The sequence below is a fragment of the Canis lupus genome, chromosome 27 (genome assembly GCF_003254725.2).
Source record: "Canis lupus dingo isolate Sandy chromosome 27, ASM325472v2, whole genome shotgun sequence".
Classification (NCBI taxonomy): domain Eukaryota; kingdom Metazoa; phylum Chordata; class Mammalia; order Carnivora; family Canidae; genus Canis; species Canis lupus.
This window is the reverse complement of record NC_064269.1, coordinates 3081575-3098676: the sequence shown is the minus strand read 5'-3', so window position 1 is coordinate 3098676 and position 17102 is coordinate 3081575. Positions and strand designations below refer to the sequence as shown.

At 61.5% G+C, this 17102-nt stretch overlaps 1 protein-coding gene and 1 long non-coding RNA gene across 7 annotated transcripts; one reads left to right on the top strand and one right to left on the bottom strand.

Annotated features, from left to right (window-relative positions):
- Positions 1-1763: 1763 nt before the first annotated feature.
- ACVRL1 (activin A receptor like type 1) lies at positions 1764-16451 on the top strand. Of its 2 annotated transcripts, none has more exons than XM_035707295.2 (10): positions 1764-2097; positions 7104-7172; positions 7713-7964; positions 8141-8352; positions 8606-8705; positions 9047-9193; positions 9419-9694; positions 10219-10416; positions 12806-12936; positions 14110-16451. In XM_035707295.2, exons 2-10 carry the CDS (start codon positions 7109-7111, stop codon positions 14242-14244), a joined length of 1515 nt encoding a protein of 504 aa, XP_035563188.1. In that variant the 5' UTR covers positions 1764-2097; positions 7104-7108; the 3' UTR covers positions 14245-16451. The 2 variants fall into 2 exon arrangements, with proteins under 2 accessions (XP_035563188.1, XP_025314622.1); XM_025458837.3 differs by lacking the exon at positions 1764-2097 and adding an exon at positions 5064-5259.
- LOC112667245 (uncharacterized) lies at positions 4446-16511 on the bottom strand. 5 transcript variants are annotated; one of them, XR_004809822.2, is made up of 7 exons: positions 16373-16511; positions 15393-15589; positions 12261-12515; positions 7786-10429; positions 5845-5910; positions 5124-5169; positions 4446-4763 (listed from the first exon to the last, which is right to left on the bottom strand). It is a non-coding gene; the product is annotated as an uncharacterized LOC112667245 (long non-coding RNA). The 5 variants fall into 5 exon arrangements; XR_004809821.2 differs by having other exon boundaries at positions 4446-4672; XR_004809820.2 differs by having other exon boundaries at positions 4446-5169.
- Positions 16512-17102: the final 591 nt, after the last annotated feature.

Below are 17102 nucleotides of genomic sequence, written 5' to 3'. Positions count from 1 at the left end.
AACCCGACCCTGCTTTGATCTGTTTCGTGACTCCTTCCCAGATAAAGTCCCCCGTCCCCACTGACTCTTGCCAGCGACTCAGCGCTGGCCATGTCACTGTTGCAGTTCTCACTGCATGTCTCACACTGAATGTTTCCCTTGGGGAAGCCCCCACTTCCACCCCCCAGGACAGAGATCCAGGGGCTGGGATTGGGAGAAGTTTATCAGAAGCCAGAGCCGGGCGGGGGGGAGAGTGGGTATGAAAGATGGACAGGAGGCCACACTGCGAAGTGGCCGCTATAATCTGAAAGAGCAGATACCGTAATCCCATAGTACTTCCTATTGGCTGCAGGACACAGCTCTGTCCTGACACTGAATTTTGGGTGTGCCTTGGTTCTGGAATTCACAAGGCTCACTAGTTGTGAAGCAGCTGTGGGGTGGGGGCTGGGGAGGGTTTCAGCAGAGGAAGTGAGGTCAGTCAGCAATTGATGGCTGGCGGAACCCTCGGCTGATGTCTCCCCCAGCCTCTGGTCCCAGCACAGGGTGGGGGGCCCCGGCCCATTTTACACCATCTTCATAGAGGAAGACACCTCAGCGGTCCACTTCTGCTTCCAATACCTACTCTTCCCACTTGGCTCTGAGGCGACCACCGCCCCAGCTTTTTCATTTATTAGTGTCCCATGTTCACGGAGGGCCTACCCCGTGGCGGGCACAGCCAGCCGGTGTTTCACTCTGCGCTGAGATAAGCATCCGTGCTTTCGGTCCCACACTGGCCCTATGAGGCTGGCACTGCTGATTGTGCCCATTTAGCAGATGAGAGAGTGAGGCATGGAGAGGGGTCACTTGTCTAAGGTTATGCAACCAGTCTGGAGTCCCAGACTTCGGGGTCTTTGTGCATAACCAGGAGGCCAGAAACGAAATCCTGCCTTCAGGGTGCACACAGTGGTTGGAGCCAAGCAAGACAATGATGTCGGCGTTCGGAGCCTGGCAAGGGAATCAGGAGGAAGAGCCATTGTGCTCCCCTCCCCAAGGCCTTGTCTGCCTTGCCCCGTGGGTGCCCCCACAGAGGTTCCAGTGGGTCTCCATTTGGGGGGGGTAAGGAGCCCGCCTGGAAGGGAGCAGTCCCTGCCTCTCCCTGCATCTGGCCAAGCGTGTGGGGCGAGGCGGCCTTGTCCCTGAGCTGCGGGGCTGGTGGAGAGGCTCTGCTGTTCTCACCACTGACCCGGAGCAGCCCCATCTGGGCCTGTTTACCCAGCGCTGAGCTGAGAGAGGCTGCGGAAGAGAGGAGTGAGCAAGAGGGGGCGAAGGGGCAGGAGGGAGGAGGCTGCAGGATTTGGACCGAGTGGGGCGTCCTCGAGGGCGGGGGTAGGGGTGGAGGGGGCGGGGCTAACACATTTCGACCCCGCCAGCCCCAAACTCTGCCTCGGTGGCTCTGAGCCTTCGAGGTCCAGGACCAGGGGCTGAGGAGGAGGGAGGACAGGTAAGTCACCTCCCCTTCCCCCTCCCCGCGGTCCTTCCCTCGCTGCCCCCCCACTCCAGTCCCAGACTCCAGGTCGCCCCTCCGCGGCTGGGAGCCGGAGGGGGCGCCTCCCTGTCCATCCCCTCCCCGGCCAGTCCTCAGACCGCGCCTCCGCCTCGGCTCCCGGCCCCAGGGCTCCGGGCCTGGCTCCCACGGGACCCCCGCGGCCCGAGTCCAAGGCCCGCCCCCTCGGGGAGGCGGATGTGGGAGGCTCGGGGCGGGGGCGCCGCCGCGATGCGGGGCGGGGGGCAGCCGAGGGTGGCGGTGCCCTGGGGTCCGGGGTCCGGGAGCGGCGCGGGGGAGGCTCGGGGCCCGCGGCCCCAGCGAGGGGCGAGCGGGCGGCCCGTCGGCTAGCTGGGCAATAGGAAACGGTTTATTAGGAGGGAGTGGTGGAGCCGGGCCAGGCAGGAAGACGCTGGAATAAGGAACGTTTTTGCTCCAGCCCCTTTCCCAGTCCCGGGAGGCCGCTGCGCCGTCCGCGCCGAGCGAGCCCCTCCCGGGCCCCAGCGCCGCCCGGGGCCGCCGCGCACCCCCGCGCCCGCCGTCCAGCGCCCGCCGGTGCTGCCGTGGCCGCCGCCGGGGAGGGGAGGCGCCCAGAGGTGAGTGCGGGTCCGCGGGCGGCCTGACCCCCGCCGCAGCCCACGCCCCCCCCCACCCCTCGGGCTGATCCCGGAGAGCCTCTCAGAGGGGTCGCCGTAGGGTCAGTCCCCCCTCCTCGCGTAGCGCGCCTCGGCTCCGGACCCCATCTGAGAGACTGGAGCGGGCTGGGCCGAACCTGGGCTGCGAATCAGAAAACTGGCTCCTGGGGCCGGTCACTTACTTCTCTGTTCTAGCCTCATCTGTAAAATGGGCAGAAGGGAGTCCTGCTCTTCTTCACAGAGAAGGGGTCACGTGTCCCTCCAGGCGGCTGCCCTAACCTGGGAGTGAGTGTCGACTTCCAAACCTGTTGAACCTTCCCTTGAAGCCCACCTTTCTGGGACCAGCCTTTGCAGTTCTCGCTTAAGGAATCTGATGCTGTAATGCCACCCTATAAACCTCACCTCCAACCCTGTATGGTCAGACAATGCCCATGCCGTGGCCGTCCCTGGGGATCCAGGCCAGAGGGTTTCCCAATCTCCCTGCAGGCTGGGACCCAAGGTCTTCAGACGGCCCTAGAGGTCAGTGCTGTCTAGAGCATCTCCGGGCTGGCCACCCCACCCTCTTTTCTTCTGGAAGGACAGGGGCAAAGTGGACTGACTATAGCACCACCCTCTCTATAGGGGTAGCTTCTGGCTGAGTCAAGATCTACCCTCTCTGATCCCTCATTGCCCCACTTGCATGTCTTCCCATCTCATTGGGAAGTAAAAATAGATTATCACTTATTGAGTACTTACTATGTTTTCTTAGATATAACTTACCTATATTTTTCTTGTGTAATCCCGGCCACAATTTAGCAGGAAAGATATATTACGCCCCTTCTATTGAATGGAAAAGAGTTTTAGACCTGAGTCCCTCGTCCAAAGCCCCATGGGTGGTGTAAATGGTGCTGTTGGTTTTTTGGTAGCACTTGTTAGGTGCTTACTGTGTGCCACTTAGTGTTCTACTAAATACTTTTTCTATATCGTCTCCCTGAAATGAGCACTATTGTTATTCTAATTTTTAAAAAAGATTTTGATTTGTTTATTAATGAGAGACACAGAAAGAGAGGCAGAGCCACAGGCAGAGGGAGAAGCAGGCTCCTGGAAGGGAGCCCGATGTGGGACATGATTCCAGGCCTCGGGGACCATGCCCTGAGCCAAAGGCAGAGGCTCAACCACTGAGCCACCCAGGCGTCCTGTTATTCTCATTTTTTTTTTTTTTTTGGTGGGGAAGCCTAAGCCTCAGAGAGTTTAAGTAACTTGTCCCAAATCTCATAGCTCTAAGTGGCAGAGGCAGGATTTGAACCCAGGTATCCATGATCCTGACCCCTGTGCCATATGGTGCTGCCTGCGCCTTCTGTATGACCCGAAAATCCAGGCTTTATGCTACATCCCACTGCTCTGAAGGCCCAGGGCCGTGATGCCCATGAAAGTGTTACGTGTATGGTAAGGGGCAGCCTGGGTTGAGTAGCTCAGTCTAACCCTCTGCTGTTCAGCTAAGACCTACTGACACGCCAAGCGAGGCTTTTCCAGCCCTGGGACAAGCCTCAGGTGTGCTGTGGAGAAGGGGATTGACTGCCACCTTCCGAGCGCCCCCCTACTCTGGTTCCCCCCTTAGGACTAAGCCTACAGTGAGCAGATGATTTCTGTCTTCACATCCACACAAACCCGCATCGGGCACCCGGTGATGACAGCAGCTGTGTGCAATCTGTTACTGTCCACAAAACCCACTTGCTCTTTTTCCTCCTTTGAGGGACTCACTGAGCACCAAAGAGTTGGAGGAATAAGTATTCAAGTGAGGATTTATTACCAGCAATTTAAGTTGATCGGGACACATGTGGCGATTACAGGCAAGAAAATTAACATCCCGGGCCTCAGTTTCCCCCACTGGATTGTTGGAAGGATTAATGAGATTAACCATCAAGACTGAGTCCTTAGCACATAAGTAGTATTCAGAGAAGGTTAAATTCTTTTTCTTTTTAAATATTTAATTTATTTATTCATAAGAGATACAGAGAGAGAGAGGCAGAGACACAGGTGGGGGAGAAGCAGGCTCCATGCAGGGAGCCCGATGCAGGACTCAATCCCAGGACCCCAGGATCACGACCTGAGCCAAAGGCAGATGCTCAACCACTGAGCCCGCCAGGCGCCCCCAGAGAAGGTTAATTCTTATTATTAAAGATTTCACAGTAGTAAGTTAACATTTGAAATTCCGTTTGGCATTTGTGATTTCTGGCCAAGGACAGTGATGCTTCTTTTTTTTTTCAAAGATTTTATTTATTATTTATGCATGATAGACATAGAGAGAGAGAGAGAGAGAGAGAGAGAGAGAGAGGCAGAGACACAGGCAGAGGGAGAAGCAGGCTCCATGCTGGGAGCCCGATGCGGGACTCGATCCCGGGACCCCAGGATCACACTCTGGGCCAAGGGCAGGCACTGAACCACTGAGCCACCCAGGGATCCTGGCAGTGAGGCTTCTGTCAGCAGGAGATCTTTCAGGAAGTTTTGCTTAGAAGTGAAGGGATGCCACCCAGGCCTCTGTGCTGGAGTCGGGTGTCTGGGCGAATCATTCAGGGACGCTCTGAGTTTGGACTAGTCAGGACTCAGCAGCCTCCTGTACTTGACTTTGTGCTGGGCCCGTTTAAAAGCTGGAGAGTCACAATTTTCCTCCCATTTTCCCAAGATTAGACCAGAGTCGGATTCTGCAAATCCTGTCTGGCCTCCCAGCGTGGTGGCCCAGTCTAGGGAAGCTTGAGAGCAAAGCCGTCACACCGGCCCCCCTGCAGGGTCTCCAGGTCCCTGGCTTCCAGGTTTAGCCCGTCTGTCCCTTCTCTGCCCACGGAGGTGGGGTGTTGGGGGGGGTGCAGAGGTGCCCAGGTAGGAGGGAGAGTCTCTGCCCTCTGCTCCCCTCACCCAACAGGTCCCTGCACATTTCACTGGACCAGACTTAGCACCGTGTAGGACACATTTCTCAAGCGGTGGGACCCTTGCAAACTGATGAGAATTACCTGGAGAACTTTTTAAAAGGCATGATTCTTGCTGGTCCCAGGTGGACTGAAATGAGAATTTGGAAGGAGGGTTGAGACCAAAGAATGTGCATGTTTAACCAAGTGCTTCAGGGGCTCCTGATGCATTATGAAGTAGGTAAGAGGGTACACTGGGGTACGGTCGGAGAGGTGGAAGCGTGGGTAGAGGATCTGAAAAGGATGCCCGCTTCCATCCTTACTGTTAGCCACCCTTTCCTTCCTGCCCCGTGCTTTCTCCTGGCTTCCACAGATGGCTTCCCGCCTACCCCCGGGGGCAAATCCGCCTTGCCTGGGGCTCCTTCCCCAGCCACCCGCCCCCCTGCTAAGTGTCTGCGGAGTACTCACCGCCTGCCTGCCGGGAGGGGCAAGAGGCAGGAGGTCAAGCAGAGGCTGGGGACACAGCTGCAGCAGCCCAGGGCTCCGTTTCCTCCCCCGGCCCTGGGCCTCTGGGGCAGAGGAAGCCCAGGCAGGAAGGCCAGAGCTGCCACCAGCCAGGGAGGCCCGTGAACGCCACCCCCCAACAACCATCCTGCCCTCAGAGCCGCAGCCCCGTGGATCTCCATTTGGTACCATTCTTAGACTGTGGGTCTGCTGCAGCGCCGGGCCGCCAGCCAGCCCTCCTGGGCTCACGGTTAGGCCAGAAGACGCTCCCCCTCCCTCACGAGAGCCGCCCCTGCCTGGGGATCGGGGCCCAGGGACACACCTGCACGCTCCCCACCATTCAGAAAGTCCTTGCTGCAGCATCAGACCTTATCTTCTTGTTTGAAACCTTTGAGAAATGAAGAAGGATGTGGCTTCTGGAGCACTAGCCGGCTTGGGACCTGGGTTGGGGACTATCACAGATCAGAATTACTTCCCTAACACTCTCCGCCAAACTTCTGGAAAAGTTCAACCTTAGCCAGCCATGGAAGGTCAAACAGTGTTTAAGTCTCTTTCAGTTCCCCTCCCGCATCCCCGGCCCTCCCCCAGCCCTTCCCAGGTCAGCAAGGAGGGAGAAGGAAGGGGGCCGGGAATGGCTGGCAGGGGGCCTCTTGCACTCTGCTGAGGCCTAGAGGGGTCTCCTCATGCCTGGCACGAGCCAGCGCTGTTCAGGGTTTGTATGGTCGTTACAACCTGAGGGCTCAGACCCAGTGCCCCCGGGATTGGGGGGCAGACTGGAGAAAGCCCTGGCCTGGCAGTCGGGACACCTGGGGCGTACTCCTGGTACTGCCACCGAATCCTGTCTGACCTCAGACGAGTCTCCTGCCCTGTCTAAGCCTTGATCTCCATCTTCTCTAGAATAAGGGGTTGGCCTTTGTGGTTCCCAAGGTGTCCCCCTAGAATTCTCTCATGGGGTGTCGCAGCCCCAGGTGGCTCCCCCAGAGCCTGCAGCGCCCCCGCCTGCCCTGAGAGTACACGCTGAGCTCTCTGCTGTGCGTGACTCCTGCCCGTTCTATCCGGACCCCGATCTAAACAATCTTGATTCCTGTTCCCAGCTTGGCGGGACCCTGAATGGCAGGAAGTGAAGACAGGAGCCTGTTTATGTTTGAGGCAGCCAGTGCTAGGGGTGGGGGCACTGGGGGAGGGGGCGCGGGGAGGGGGGTGGGCAAGAGCCGGAGGACACAGGGTGCGGGGGACTGCTGAAGACAAGTGCCTTCCACCCCGGCCCGTGCCCTCTGTGTCCTCCAGTCTGAACCCAGGAGCAGGGGTAAATAGCTGGGAGTCCCCCAAGCTCTCTGTCACTCAAACATGGCTCCCCCACCCTTTACCCCTTACAGGATGGTTTCCATGGGGAAGTGAACCAGGACTTCCCCTGCAGGCCCCGCCCCAAAGCCAGACACAGGGAGTAGGGAGGAGGCCTCCCTGCCCCCCCCCAAAACTCCCAGTGATTTCCTCTGGGTGGGAGGAACCCACAGTCGGTGGCTAAAAACACCAAGGGGAACACATTTCACGGATCTTACGGTAACCCCCTCTCCTCTCCAGGGACCATGACCTTGGACCTGCCCAGGAGAGGCCTTCTGATGCTACTGATGGCCTGGGGCCTGACCCAGGGTAAGTACTAGGGAAGCAGGTGGGGGACACGGACCTGGATGGAGGAAGGGCTGGCTGGGGTCAGCTCTTGCTGGGGCTGAATTTGAGGAGCTGGGGAGGGGGTGAGTACTCAGGAGCTTGGCTGGAGAGTGGGAGGCAGGCTCAGCTGCCCCAGCCCTCAATGTTCTGATCTGAACCCACAGACTGGTGCCCTACTGGCCTCCAGGGTGGGAACCTGTATCTGGGGGGTGCAGAGGATGGGGATGTTGGCAGGGAGGGCCTAGGAGAGCCCTCAGGGTTGGGGCAGGGGCCAGGGGCCAGGGCCGGGCCTAGAACCAGGAGGGAAGGTCCTCGGATCTGGGAGGGGACGAAGCCTGGTTCTCATCATCGTATCAGAGGCTAAGGTTCTGGAAGGAAGGATCATCCGAGGCTGGGACTAAAGGCCCACGGCCTCAGGGGTATGTTTGAGAGGTCAGAGGGAAGGGCAATGGGTCAGACATCGGTGTTGGGCCCCGCCCAGGAGTTCGGTCCACAGCGCTGAGCTTCCAGTGTGTCTCCCAGGCAACCCGGTGAAGCCCTCTCGGGGCCCGCTGCTGACCTGCACGTGTGAGAGCCCACACTGCAGGGGGCCTACCTGCCAGGGGACCTGGTGCACGGTGGTGCTGGTGCGGGAGGAGGGCCGACACCCCCAGGAGCATCGGGGCTGCGGGAACCTGAACGAGGAGCTGTGCCGGGGGCGCCCCACCGAGTTCGTGAACCACTACTGCTGCTACAGCCCCCTCTGCAACCACAACGTGTCCCTGGTGCTGGAGGGTACGTGCAAGTCCCCGCAGGCCCTCCCCATCTTCTCAGACCCTTCCTCCCTGCCCTGCTTCCACCTTGTGCTCTGGCCTGGATGGGGGGGCGGTGCACGGCAGGACCCTGGGATCTGAGTCAGGGGAGGGATCCGGCCTGGTGGAAGCTGGGCCTCGGTGTCCCCCCTCCACCAGCCACCCAAATTCCTCCGGAGCAGCCGAAAGTAGATGGCCAGCTGCCTCTGATCCTGGGCCCTGTGCTGGCCGTGGTGGCCCTGGTGGCCCTGGGTGCCCTGGGCCTGTGGCATGTCCGGCGGAGGCAGGAGAAGCAGCGGGGCCTACGCAGCGAGCTGGGCGAGTCCAGCCTCATCCTGAAGTCGTCGGAGCAGGGGGACAGCATGCTGGGGGTATGGGCCTGGGGGAACCTGGGACATGGGCAGGGGAGGGGCTAGGCAGGAGCCACAGAATCAGAGGGGGTGCCGAGTGACAAGCAGCCAAGAAAGGCACAATCACAAACACTCGGTGATCTGAGTGGGGGCCGGGGGTGGGCGCTGGGCAAGTTTGGAGCAGGTAGGGACACAGCAGTGGGGCCCAGCTTTAGGAGGAAGAAACGGGCTGGGCCAGGTGGGGGCCTCTCAGCGGCCTCTCCGGGCCCCCTAGGATCTCCTGGACAGCGACTGTACCACAGGCAGTGGCTCAGGACTCCCCTTCCTGGTGCAGAGGACAGTGGCACGGCAGGTGGCCCTGGTGGAGTGTGTAGGTGAGCAGTGGGGGAGCCCCGGGGGGATGAGACCAGGGCCTCCCATGAGCTCGCGGGAGTGAGCGAGCTCTTGGTCTCGGAGTCCCGGGCAGGCCCGGCCCGAAAGGGAACGCTGCTGGGTAGGCGGTGGCCTGGAGAGGGTCTGGGCTAGATGGTTCTGCAGCGGCTGGGGGTGGCAAGGCAAGTGGGGGCGGGCCTGGAGCGGGTGAAACCTCATCGAGGGTTCTGCAGCTGCGGTCAGGACAGCATCAAGGTGGTGGGGGGCTCCTCTGGGGATGCCCTGCCCAGGGGCTGCGTGTGCCCAGCGTGTGACTCCTCCCACCCTCCCGCCACCGGATCAGGCAAGGGCCGCTACGGCGAGGTGTGGCGCGGCCTGTGGCACGGCGAGAGCGTGGCCGTCAAGATCTTCTCTTCGAGGGACGAACAGTCCTGGTTCCGGGAGACCGAGATCTACAATACGGTGCTGCTCAGACACGACAACATCCTAGGCACGTGGGGAGCGCTCGGGGCTGGGGTCCTCAGGGCTCCCCGGGGCCCCCGGCTCCGGCCTCGACTCCAGCTTCCTCCCTGGCCTAAGCCGGACCAGCGTCCACCGCGGCCCCGGCTTTGCCCTGACCCTCTACCCTCTGTCCCCAGCCCCGACCCTGACCCCCATCGGCCCAGCCTCCCTGGCCCTCGCCCCTCGGCCGAGCCGCCCGACCCTCTGCCCGCAGGCTTCATCGCCTCGGACATGACGTCCCGCAACTCGAGCACGCAGCTGTGGCTCATCACGCACTACCACGAGCACGGCTCGCTCTACGACTTCCTGCAGAGGCAGACGCTGGAGCCCCAGCTGGCCCTGAAGCTGGCTGTGTCCGCCGCCTGCGGCCTGGCCCACCTGCACGTGGAGATCTTCGGCACCCAGGGCAAGCCGGCCATCGCCCACCGGGACCTCAAAAGCCGCAACGTGCTGGTCAAGAGCAACCTGCAGTGCTGCATCGCCGACCTGGGTGAGTGCGGGGTGCGCGGGGCGGCGGCCGGGCGGGCTTTGAGCGCGCCCCTCCTCGCTGGCTTGTGCTGGCTTGTGCCCTCGCCCGTCGGCCTCACAGGTTGCCTTGCGGCTCTGCAGGCCCGACTCCTCCGGCCCAGCACCCTGGCTCCGGGAGTTGGGAGCACGGGGCGGGGCGCCGGGAGCCCCGGGTTTCACCCCGGCTTTGCTGGCTGCACTGCGCCCCTCAGCAGGCCTCGGGGGTCCGCCCGGGAAACAGGCATGACAACGCCGGCCTTGCCTACTCCCGTGTCTCTGGGTCCTCGGGCGCTTGGGGGAGCGCTTAGGCGAGCAGAGCGTCGCTGGGACAGGCGTCCTCGGGGGCTGCGGTCCCCCGCCCGCCCCAGGACAGGTGTCCCTCTGCCTGCTGCTCTCTGCCCCACCACCTCTCTCCATCCCCACCTTGCCTCCTGCACCCCAGCCTCCAGGGCCACCCTGTCTGTGGGCTCGGGCGAGCGGCAGGAGTGACAGGCCCGGTGCCCACAGGCCTGGCTGTGATGCACTCCCAGGGTAGCGATTACCTGGACATCGGCAACAACCCGCGAGTGGGCACCAAGCGGTACATGGCCCCCGAGGTGCTGGAAGAGCAGATCCGCACCGACTGCTTCGAGTCCTACAAGTGGACGGACATCTGGGCCTTTGGTCTGGTGCTGTGGGAGATTGCCCGTCGGACCATTGTCAACGGTGAGGGCCTGCCCTGCACGGGGTGGGGAAGGAGGAACGGGGCGGACGTGTGGACAGGCAGACGGGCAGGAGACAGGGGCCTTCCTGCCACGGCTGGCGCCCGTGGCCTGAGGGCTCAACTGAGTGACCCTTGAGGTGTGACTGAATCCGTGAGCCTGGCTGTGACGGGAGGCTGGCTGTGAAATCTTGGATAAGTAGTAATAACAGAAATATCAGTAGCAACTAAGCTTTCTTGAGCCTAAACGTGTGCCAGACGTCCTGCTGTGTCCGTGTAGTATCTTAGCTCGACATCCCATGCTGGCAAAGCTGGCATCGGCCTGTGGTCAGGAGCGTGCGGTGGGAATCAGACTGCCTGGATTCCGCTCCCGGTTTTGCCCCCCGACCACAGGCAGGTTACTTAACCTCCCTGTGCCTCAATTTCACTTGAAAATGAGAATGAAGATGGTTCTAGTTGTTGAGATGATCCTCGGGCGGGATCTGGAGCTACTCTGGGGCTCAGTAAATATCAGTGGCAGTTTATCGTAATAATGCGAGACCGGTCCCTTCCCAGGTGAGGGTGCCGAGGTAGAGAATTGCAGCTGGCTCGGGGCAGCACCGGGGTCCGAAACCAGGCGGTGTGACGCGGAGGCCACGGGTTCTTTGCTATAGAAATGCAGGCGCTGGGAGTGTCTGCGCTGCCTGCTTATCGCTGCCTCCTTGGGACTTTGGCTGCCGTTGGAGGGGCCGGGAGCAGGTGGGGGGACCTCAGTCCTGCTGGCCAGTATGGGGACAGCCCTGTGGCCCGTGCCCTCCTGGCCCGGGGTTGGGGGGGGGTGCGTGTATGGATGACGGGTGGTATTCTGGACCAGGTGGAGAGACTCGTCAGGCTGTGTGGCAGCTGTCCCTGGGGAGGGCTTGCTGGAGGTCCTGACAGGTCGGGAACGACCTCAAGATATGACTGGAGCGCTCTGTTCCTTGGGGACAGGGACATTCTCATTTCCTGAGCATCTGCTGGGAGCCAGCCCCATGCCAGGCCTCATTTACCCTCAGCATCAACAGGTGGAGGCCGGGGGGTCACCAGTCCCTGTGGGAGACTCTCTAGGGGCTCAGATTCCTGGCCCTTCAGATGTGAACTCCCTGCGTAGGGTCTGAAGACCGGGGCTGCGGAAGGGACACCTGGAGGGACCGTTGCGGGCAGGAAGGGAAGGCTGGGCCGGCCAGGGCCGACGGGAAGGCTGACTGCAGGCTCCTGGGGCGGAGGGAAGCTCTGAAAGCCCCACACAGATTCGTGGCGCATTATAAACACTGTAATCTGGTGTCAGCCCCGGCGCTGATTAAAGGCCCATTAGACACGCTCAGGCCTCTGTGCAGCGCTGATTAGGGCCGGAGCGGCACAGGGGCCGGCCTGGAAGCCCGCCACGGGGAGAACAGCTGGCGGAGGCTCGACTGAGGTTGCGGCTGCGTGGCTACGGCCCCCAGCCTCAGGCCGGGAGCAGGGGGTGCCCGGGGCACCTTCTCTGGGCCTGGCCTCTCCTGCCTGAGCTGTGGGCGGCTCCCCAGGCAGCATTTCGAGAAGGCTCCGCTAAGGGATGGCGAGGGGACGCAGCGAGGCCTGTGCCATCTCTGGGACGGGGTGGCTGTTACGTGGACCTGGGTAAAAGTCCCTTTCTCCTTGCGCCACCTCGTCCCCCCAGAGCAGGCCAGCTCCCCTCCCTTCGGCACTGCTCCCAGGTCAAGAATGTGCAGACCATCTGGGCTTAAATCTTAGCTCAGTCACGCGCTACCTGTGTGCTTTTAGACGAGTTTCCTCACCCCTCTGGCCTTAGTTGCATTGTCCATAGAGTGGAGCTGGTAGTGCGACTTACGGGGTTGCTGTGAGGATTTAATGCAGTGCGGCCGGGACAGTGCCTGGCACAGCGTACGTGCCCAGTCCATGTTTTTATCGGGCATCTGTGATAGTTGGGGCCTGGGAGTGGTGCCCAGGCCCGGGGTGGGAGGCAGCGTGGAGAGACCGGAACAGGGTCCGGCTGAGGAATCGATGAGAGGAGTTCAGGCCTTGACTCTGCCCTTCCTGGCTGTGTAACCTTGGGCTCCACTTCCTCGAGCATCAGTTTCTTCATCTGTAAAATAGAGGTTATGGTAATACCCGTGGGGTTGTCGCAAAGACGAACGAGATAAAGCATGAAAGTGTTCATAGCACAATGCCTGGCACCTGGTGAGCGCAAAATCAACAGCCGTAATCCTTATTCTTTGAAAATATATTGATGATGTTATCGTGGCCCGTGTCTTACACGGGTAAGACAACTGGTTTTCTGCACCCTGGGGCAGAAGGTGGGGCAAGGCTCTCCTCGGGATGGAATGGGGTCTTCTTGGGGTGCCGAGTGACTGTCCGTCCCCCCGCCATCCTCAGGCATCGTGGAGGACTACAGGCCACCCTTCTATGACGTGGTGCCCAATGATCCCAGCTTCGAGGACATGAAGAAGGTGGTGTGTGTTGATCAGCAGACTCCCACCATCCCCAACCGGCTGGCCGCAGACCCGGTGAGGCCTCCGCGGGGGCGGGGGCGTGGGGGCCTGGGGATGCCATGGGGTAGGGGCTCACAGCTGGGAGTTCTGGCCCCGGGAACACGTACCTGAGGTCTCTGCTTCACCTGCATGGATTCCGGAGGAGAGATGCCAGGGTACCTCCCTGGGTCCTCCCTCCCACATCCCTGGCCTGCAGAACCCCGAGATTTGGGTTACTCGGAGATATTTCAGAACCTTCTATCTCGCGGTGAAAAGTCAGCCTCTCTGCCGCATTTCTTGCTCTGAACTTGTTGCTGTTTTCGTTATTTTCTCAAAACGCTCCACATGCATATAAGACACATACACACGTGGACGTGGACGCATAAAGGCGGGCACCTGCCTCTGCACGAACACGTCCTCACACAGGCATGCGCATCCATGCCAGACTCTCGGCCCTCTGAAGACGAAGAACGTGTCTCCCTTGCCACCTTATATCCCTGTTATCTGTCCCCGGGCTGGCACACAAATGAGTGCTCAACCAGTGTTTCCGGAAGGAAGGAAAGTACATGTATGTACGTACATGTGCATAGACACACGCGTGTTTCTGTACAACATGCTTATCCATAAACAGCCCCATATATGCGCTGCTAGGCACACACACGTACACTCAGGCCAGCTTGAGTTTTGGGATGGAGGAGAGGCTGGCTCACTCTGGGGCCACTGAGCTTCCTGGGATGGCTTCGTCCTGGACACTCCTCCAGGGGGCCCAGGCGGGGCTGGAGGAGGCGCTGGGAGAGTCCGTGCCCTCCACGCCGGGCCGAGAGCAGAGGGGAGCCCCCGGGCTTGCACATCTCCCAATCCTCGGATCTTGGGGGAGGTGGGTGGGGTGGGTGTAAGGTGTTCCACAGACACTCCTCACCAAAGGGGGCCTGGGTGCGCCCGAAGAGCTGAGTTCCAGCTCTCCTCCTGCCCTGCCTGCTGCCTTCCCCTGTCCCCACTGCCTTCATCTTCCATCTTTGGGTCTCTCCTCTCATCCTTGCCTCCATTCCCCCCCTCACCTCGCAGGCTTTCCTCTTCCCATCCTCAACACTCCCATCTCCCTCTTCCCGCCCTTTCTGTCCTGCTTATGTCTCTCTGTCCCGGGGCACCCTCCGTGTCACCGCCTGCTCAGCCTCCCTGACCCGCGTCTCCGCTTCCTCTCCTCTGCAGGTCCTCTCCGGCCTGGCTCAGATGATGCGGGAGTGCTGGTACCCCAACCCCTCCGCCCGCCTCACTGCGCTGCGGATCAAGAAGACACTACAGAAACTGAGCAACGGTCTCGAGAAGTCCAAAGTGATTCACTAGCCCCAGGCCTGAAGCCGGACTCCCCTCTGCCTGCAGAGCGCGCGTGGGGTGGGCGGCAGACATGGCCTATCTGGGTAGAGGTAGTGTGAGTATGTGTGCTGGGGAGGAGGGTGCCCCTCTTTGGGCGGCCCTGCCTGCCCCGCCGGCTCATTCAGCCAAAAATACAGCTGGGCTGAAACCCGATCCCCCGCCGTCTGGCCGGCTCAAAGCAGCAGGCTCCCTGACGCCTGGCTCCCTCCCCACCCTCATGCCCTGGGCGCAGCCCCTACCACCCCCAGGACAGGATGCAAAGAGGCCCCGGAGCCAGGGTGGCCGGGCCAGGGAATCCCAGTCCTGGGCCCAGAGCCCAGGCCTGCACTTTACCCCCTGCCCTCGGTCAACCTCACGGCCCCACCGGAGCTGCCAGGGTGACACAGGGCCCTGTCTAGCCTTTGGTGGACAGCCTGCCTCTGGCATAAGCCCTACACCCAGGGCCCATCATTTTCTCTCTGTGGGTTTGTATCTCAGCTCCATGAGGCCTACGGCCTCTGTCTTCTGGGTGAGCTGAGTGCCAGCTGCCTGGGAGAGCTGGGGCCTGATCCTGGGCCCCTTCCCCACCCCTGTGCTAGCTCACTTATTACAGCATTAAGCCCAAGGAGTCCTGCTGCAGGTGTGGCAGGGTCAGAGGGCAGTGGGGCAGGTAGTAGGTCAGATGGAGGAGGCCCAGGACTTTCAGAACCAGAGAGACGTTGAAGCCGAGCAGACCTGGGGAATGGCTCCGCTGGGAGTCAGGAGACCCAGGTCCTGGTCCTGGGCAATTGCCCTAGGTGATGAGAAAGAGGCCTTCACTCTGGAGGACCTTTGTTTCCTCATCTACATATTGAGATACAGTCCTGATGCCCTTTGAGGTTTTTTTCAGCTCTAATTGTCTTTGAAATTTCAGCCCATGTCAGAGATCCGTTCATCTGGCCCTTGGGCTCCTTTTGCCCCAGCCCCTGGCAATTTGCCCCAAGGTGAGGATTTGAAAGTACCTTTATCTGAGGCCAGGAGTGCCTGAAAGGCCTTGTAGACAGATTCTACAAGCTCTAGTTCCTGCCTTAGTTCAAACCAGCAGCCATCCTTGGATTCAGACAGCCATGGGCCTTTTGGCAGGCCAACCAGCCACTCACCCCACTCCGTGGCTTAGCGTTCTCCATCCAGGACCGAGTAGGGCTAAGGGCCTCCCTTCCCACAGGGCCTCCAAGGCTCAGAAGAAATTTGGCTCCAGCCAGCAAGCCTCCAGCGCCCAGGTTCCTGCTCTCCACTGGCCCCTGGCCCAGGCCCACAGCCTTGGCCAGGCCCCAGACAGTGTGTGTCTAGGAAGAACCTGGTGGCGGTGAAGAAACACACGGGAAGTTCAGCATTTGGCAATGTCAAGGGTGTATGTCCATGCAATGAAGACGTTACCCCAAACCCTGGGCGGGTGGATGGACTGGAGGTCGGTGGATCGGAGGTCGAGCCTGAGGGTTGGGGGACGGGGAGGGGGGAAGGGGGGGCTCAGTCAGTCCCAAGCTCTGGAAGACCTGGCATGTCAGCCCTTGGGGCAGGGTTGGAGAAGAACCCTCAGTTCTCCCCTGGAGGTGACAAACACAGCCTCCTCCCCTCCTGCGTAAATGACCCAGCACAGCCTCCCCAGGCGGCTTGCTTGCCCCGCTTCCGCCCTGGGGGCACTTTCCCAGGCCTATCTCCCCTGGTTGTGCAAGGCGCCCAGGAGAACCAGGAAGTGAAACTGGGTGAAAACAAAAAAGTGAGAGGGGCCTGCTGGGTCCTCAGATGAGCTGGGGGGGGGGGGGGCGCTTTCACATCCTCCCGACACTGGAACCCACCCAGCCCAGGAGCCAGAAACCCCCTCTCCCACCTCCACCCGCCCCCCACCCTCGTGCCAGATTTTCTCTGGCAAAGCTCTCCTGGGAGGACTCCACAGCCAGAATCCGAAGGCCTGGAGGCTGGAAAACCCCCGAGGGGGAGAAGGTCTGAGGTCAGGGGCCGCAGCGCTGGGTGAGCCTGGCTGGTGGCTCTGGTGGCTCTAGTGGCTCGGGAGGGGAGGAAGCCCCGGGAGCTCCTGTGTGGGCGCAGGCAGGTGTGCCCGGGCCCAAATGCAGCCTCTTACCTGGAGGTACTGGCCGTGGGCGCGCTTAGCTCGTGCTTAGCACCTAGTAGGTCCTCAATAAAGCACGGTTGCATCTCGAGCTCCTGCCGAGTCTTGTCGGGCGGGCGCCTCTGCAGCGGCTCCGGGCAGGGGAACGCGGAGCGGGGCCGGCCTCGGGCCTCCCTCCCGGGCCGGTCACGTTGGCGCAGCCCCGACCCCGGGTCGCGCAGGCCGCGGTCGGTCCGGGCGGGAGCAGCCTGGGGGCAGCGCCCTCTGCTGGCTGCCGGCGGCCCCGCGCCCGCCCCGCCCGCCCCGCCCCTGCGTGGGGACCCGCGGGCCTTCCCGGGCCGGAGCATCCGCTGCGGCGGCGCGCGCTGCGCCCCGGCCTGGCCTCGGTTGGCAGGAACTGTCCCCGGAGAGGGAGAGCCGCACCGAGCGAGGAGCTTTCGGCGGCTTTGCGCGGAGGCCGCGTGGACCCGGCCGCCTCAAGTCTCTGCTCTCGGTTCCCTCCCCCAGGGGGGCCCCCACCCTGCCTGGAGTCAGCGCTCGCCCCCCTAGAATGGGAAGGAGCGCGCAGGCCTCGGGGTCACATCTTGGCATCCTGGGCTTACAAGGATGACCCCCCCACCTGTCCCCCCTCACCTGTCCCACCCCACCTGTCCCACCCCCACCTGTCCCACCCCCATCCCAGCACTGCTCCTGCCCCTGGGGGCAAGGAAGAGCCTGGGGGAGAAAGGTACTGAAAGAGGGG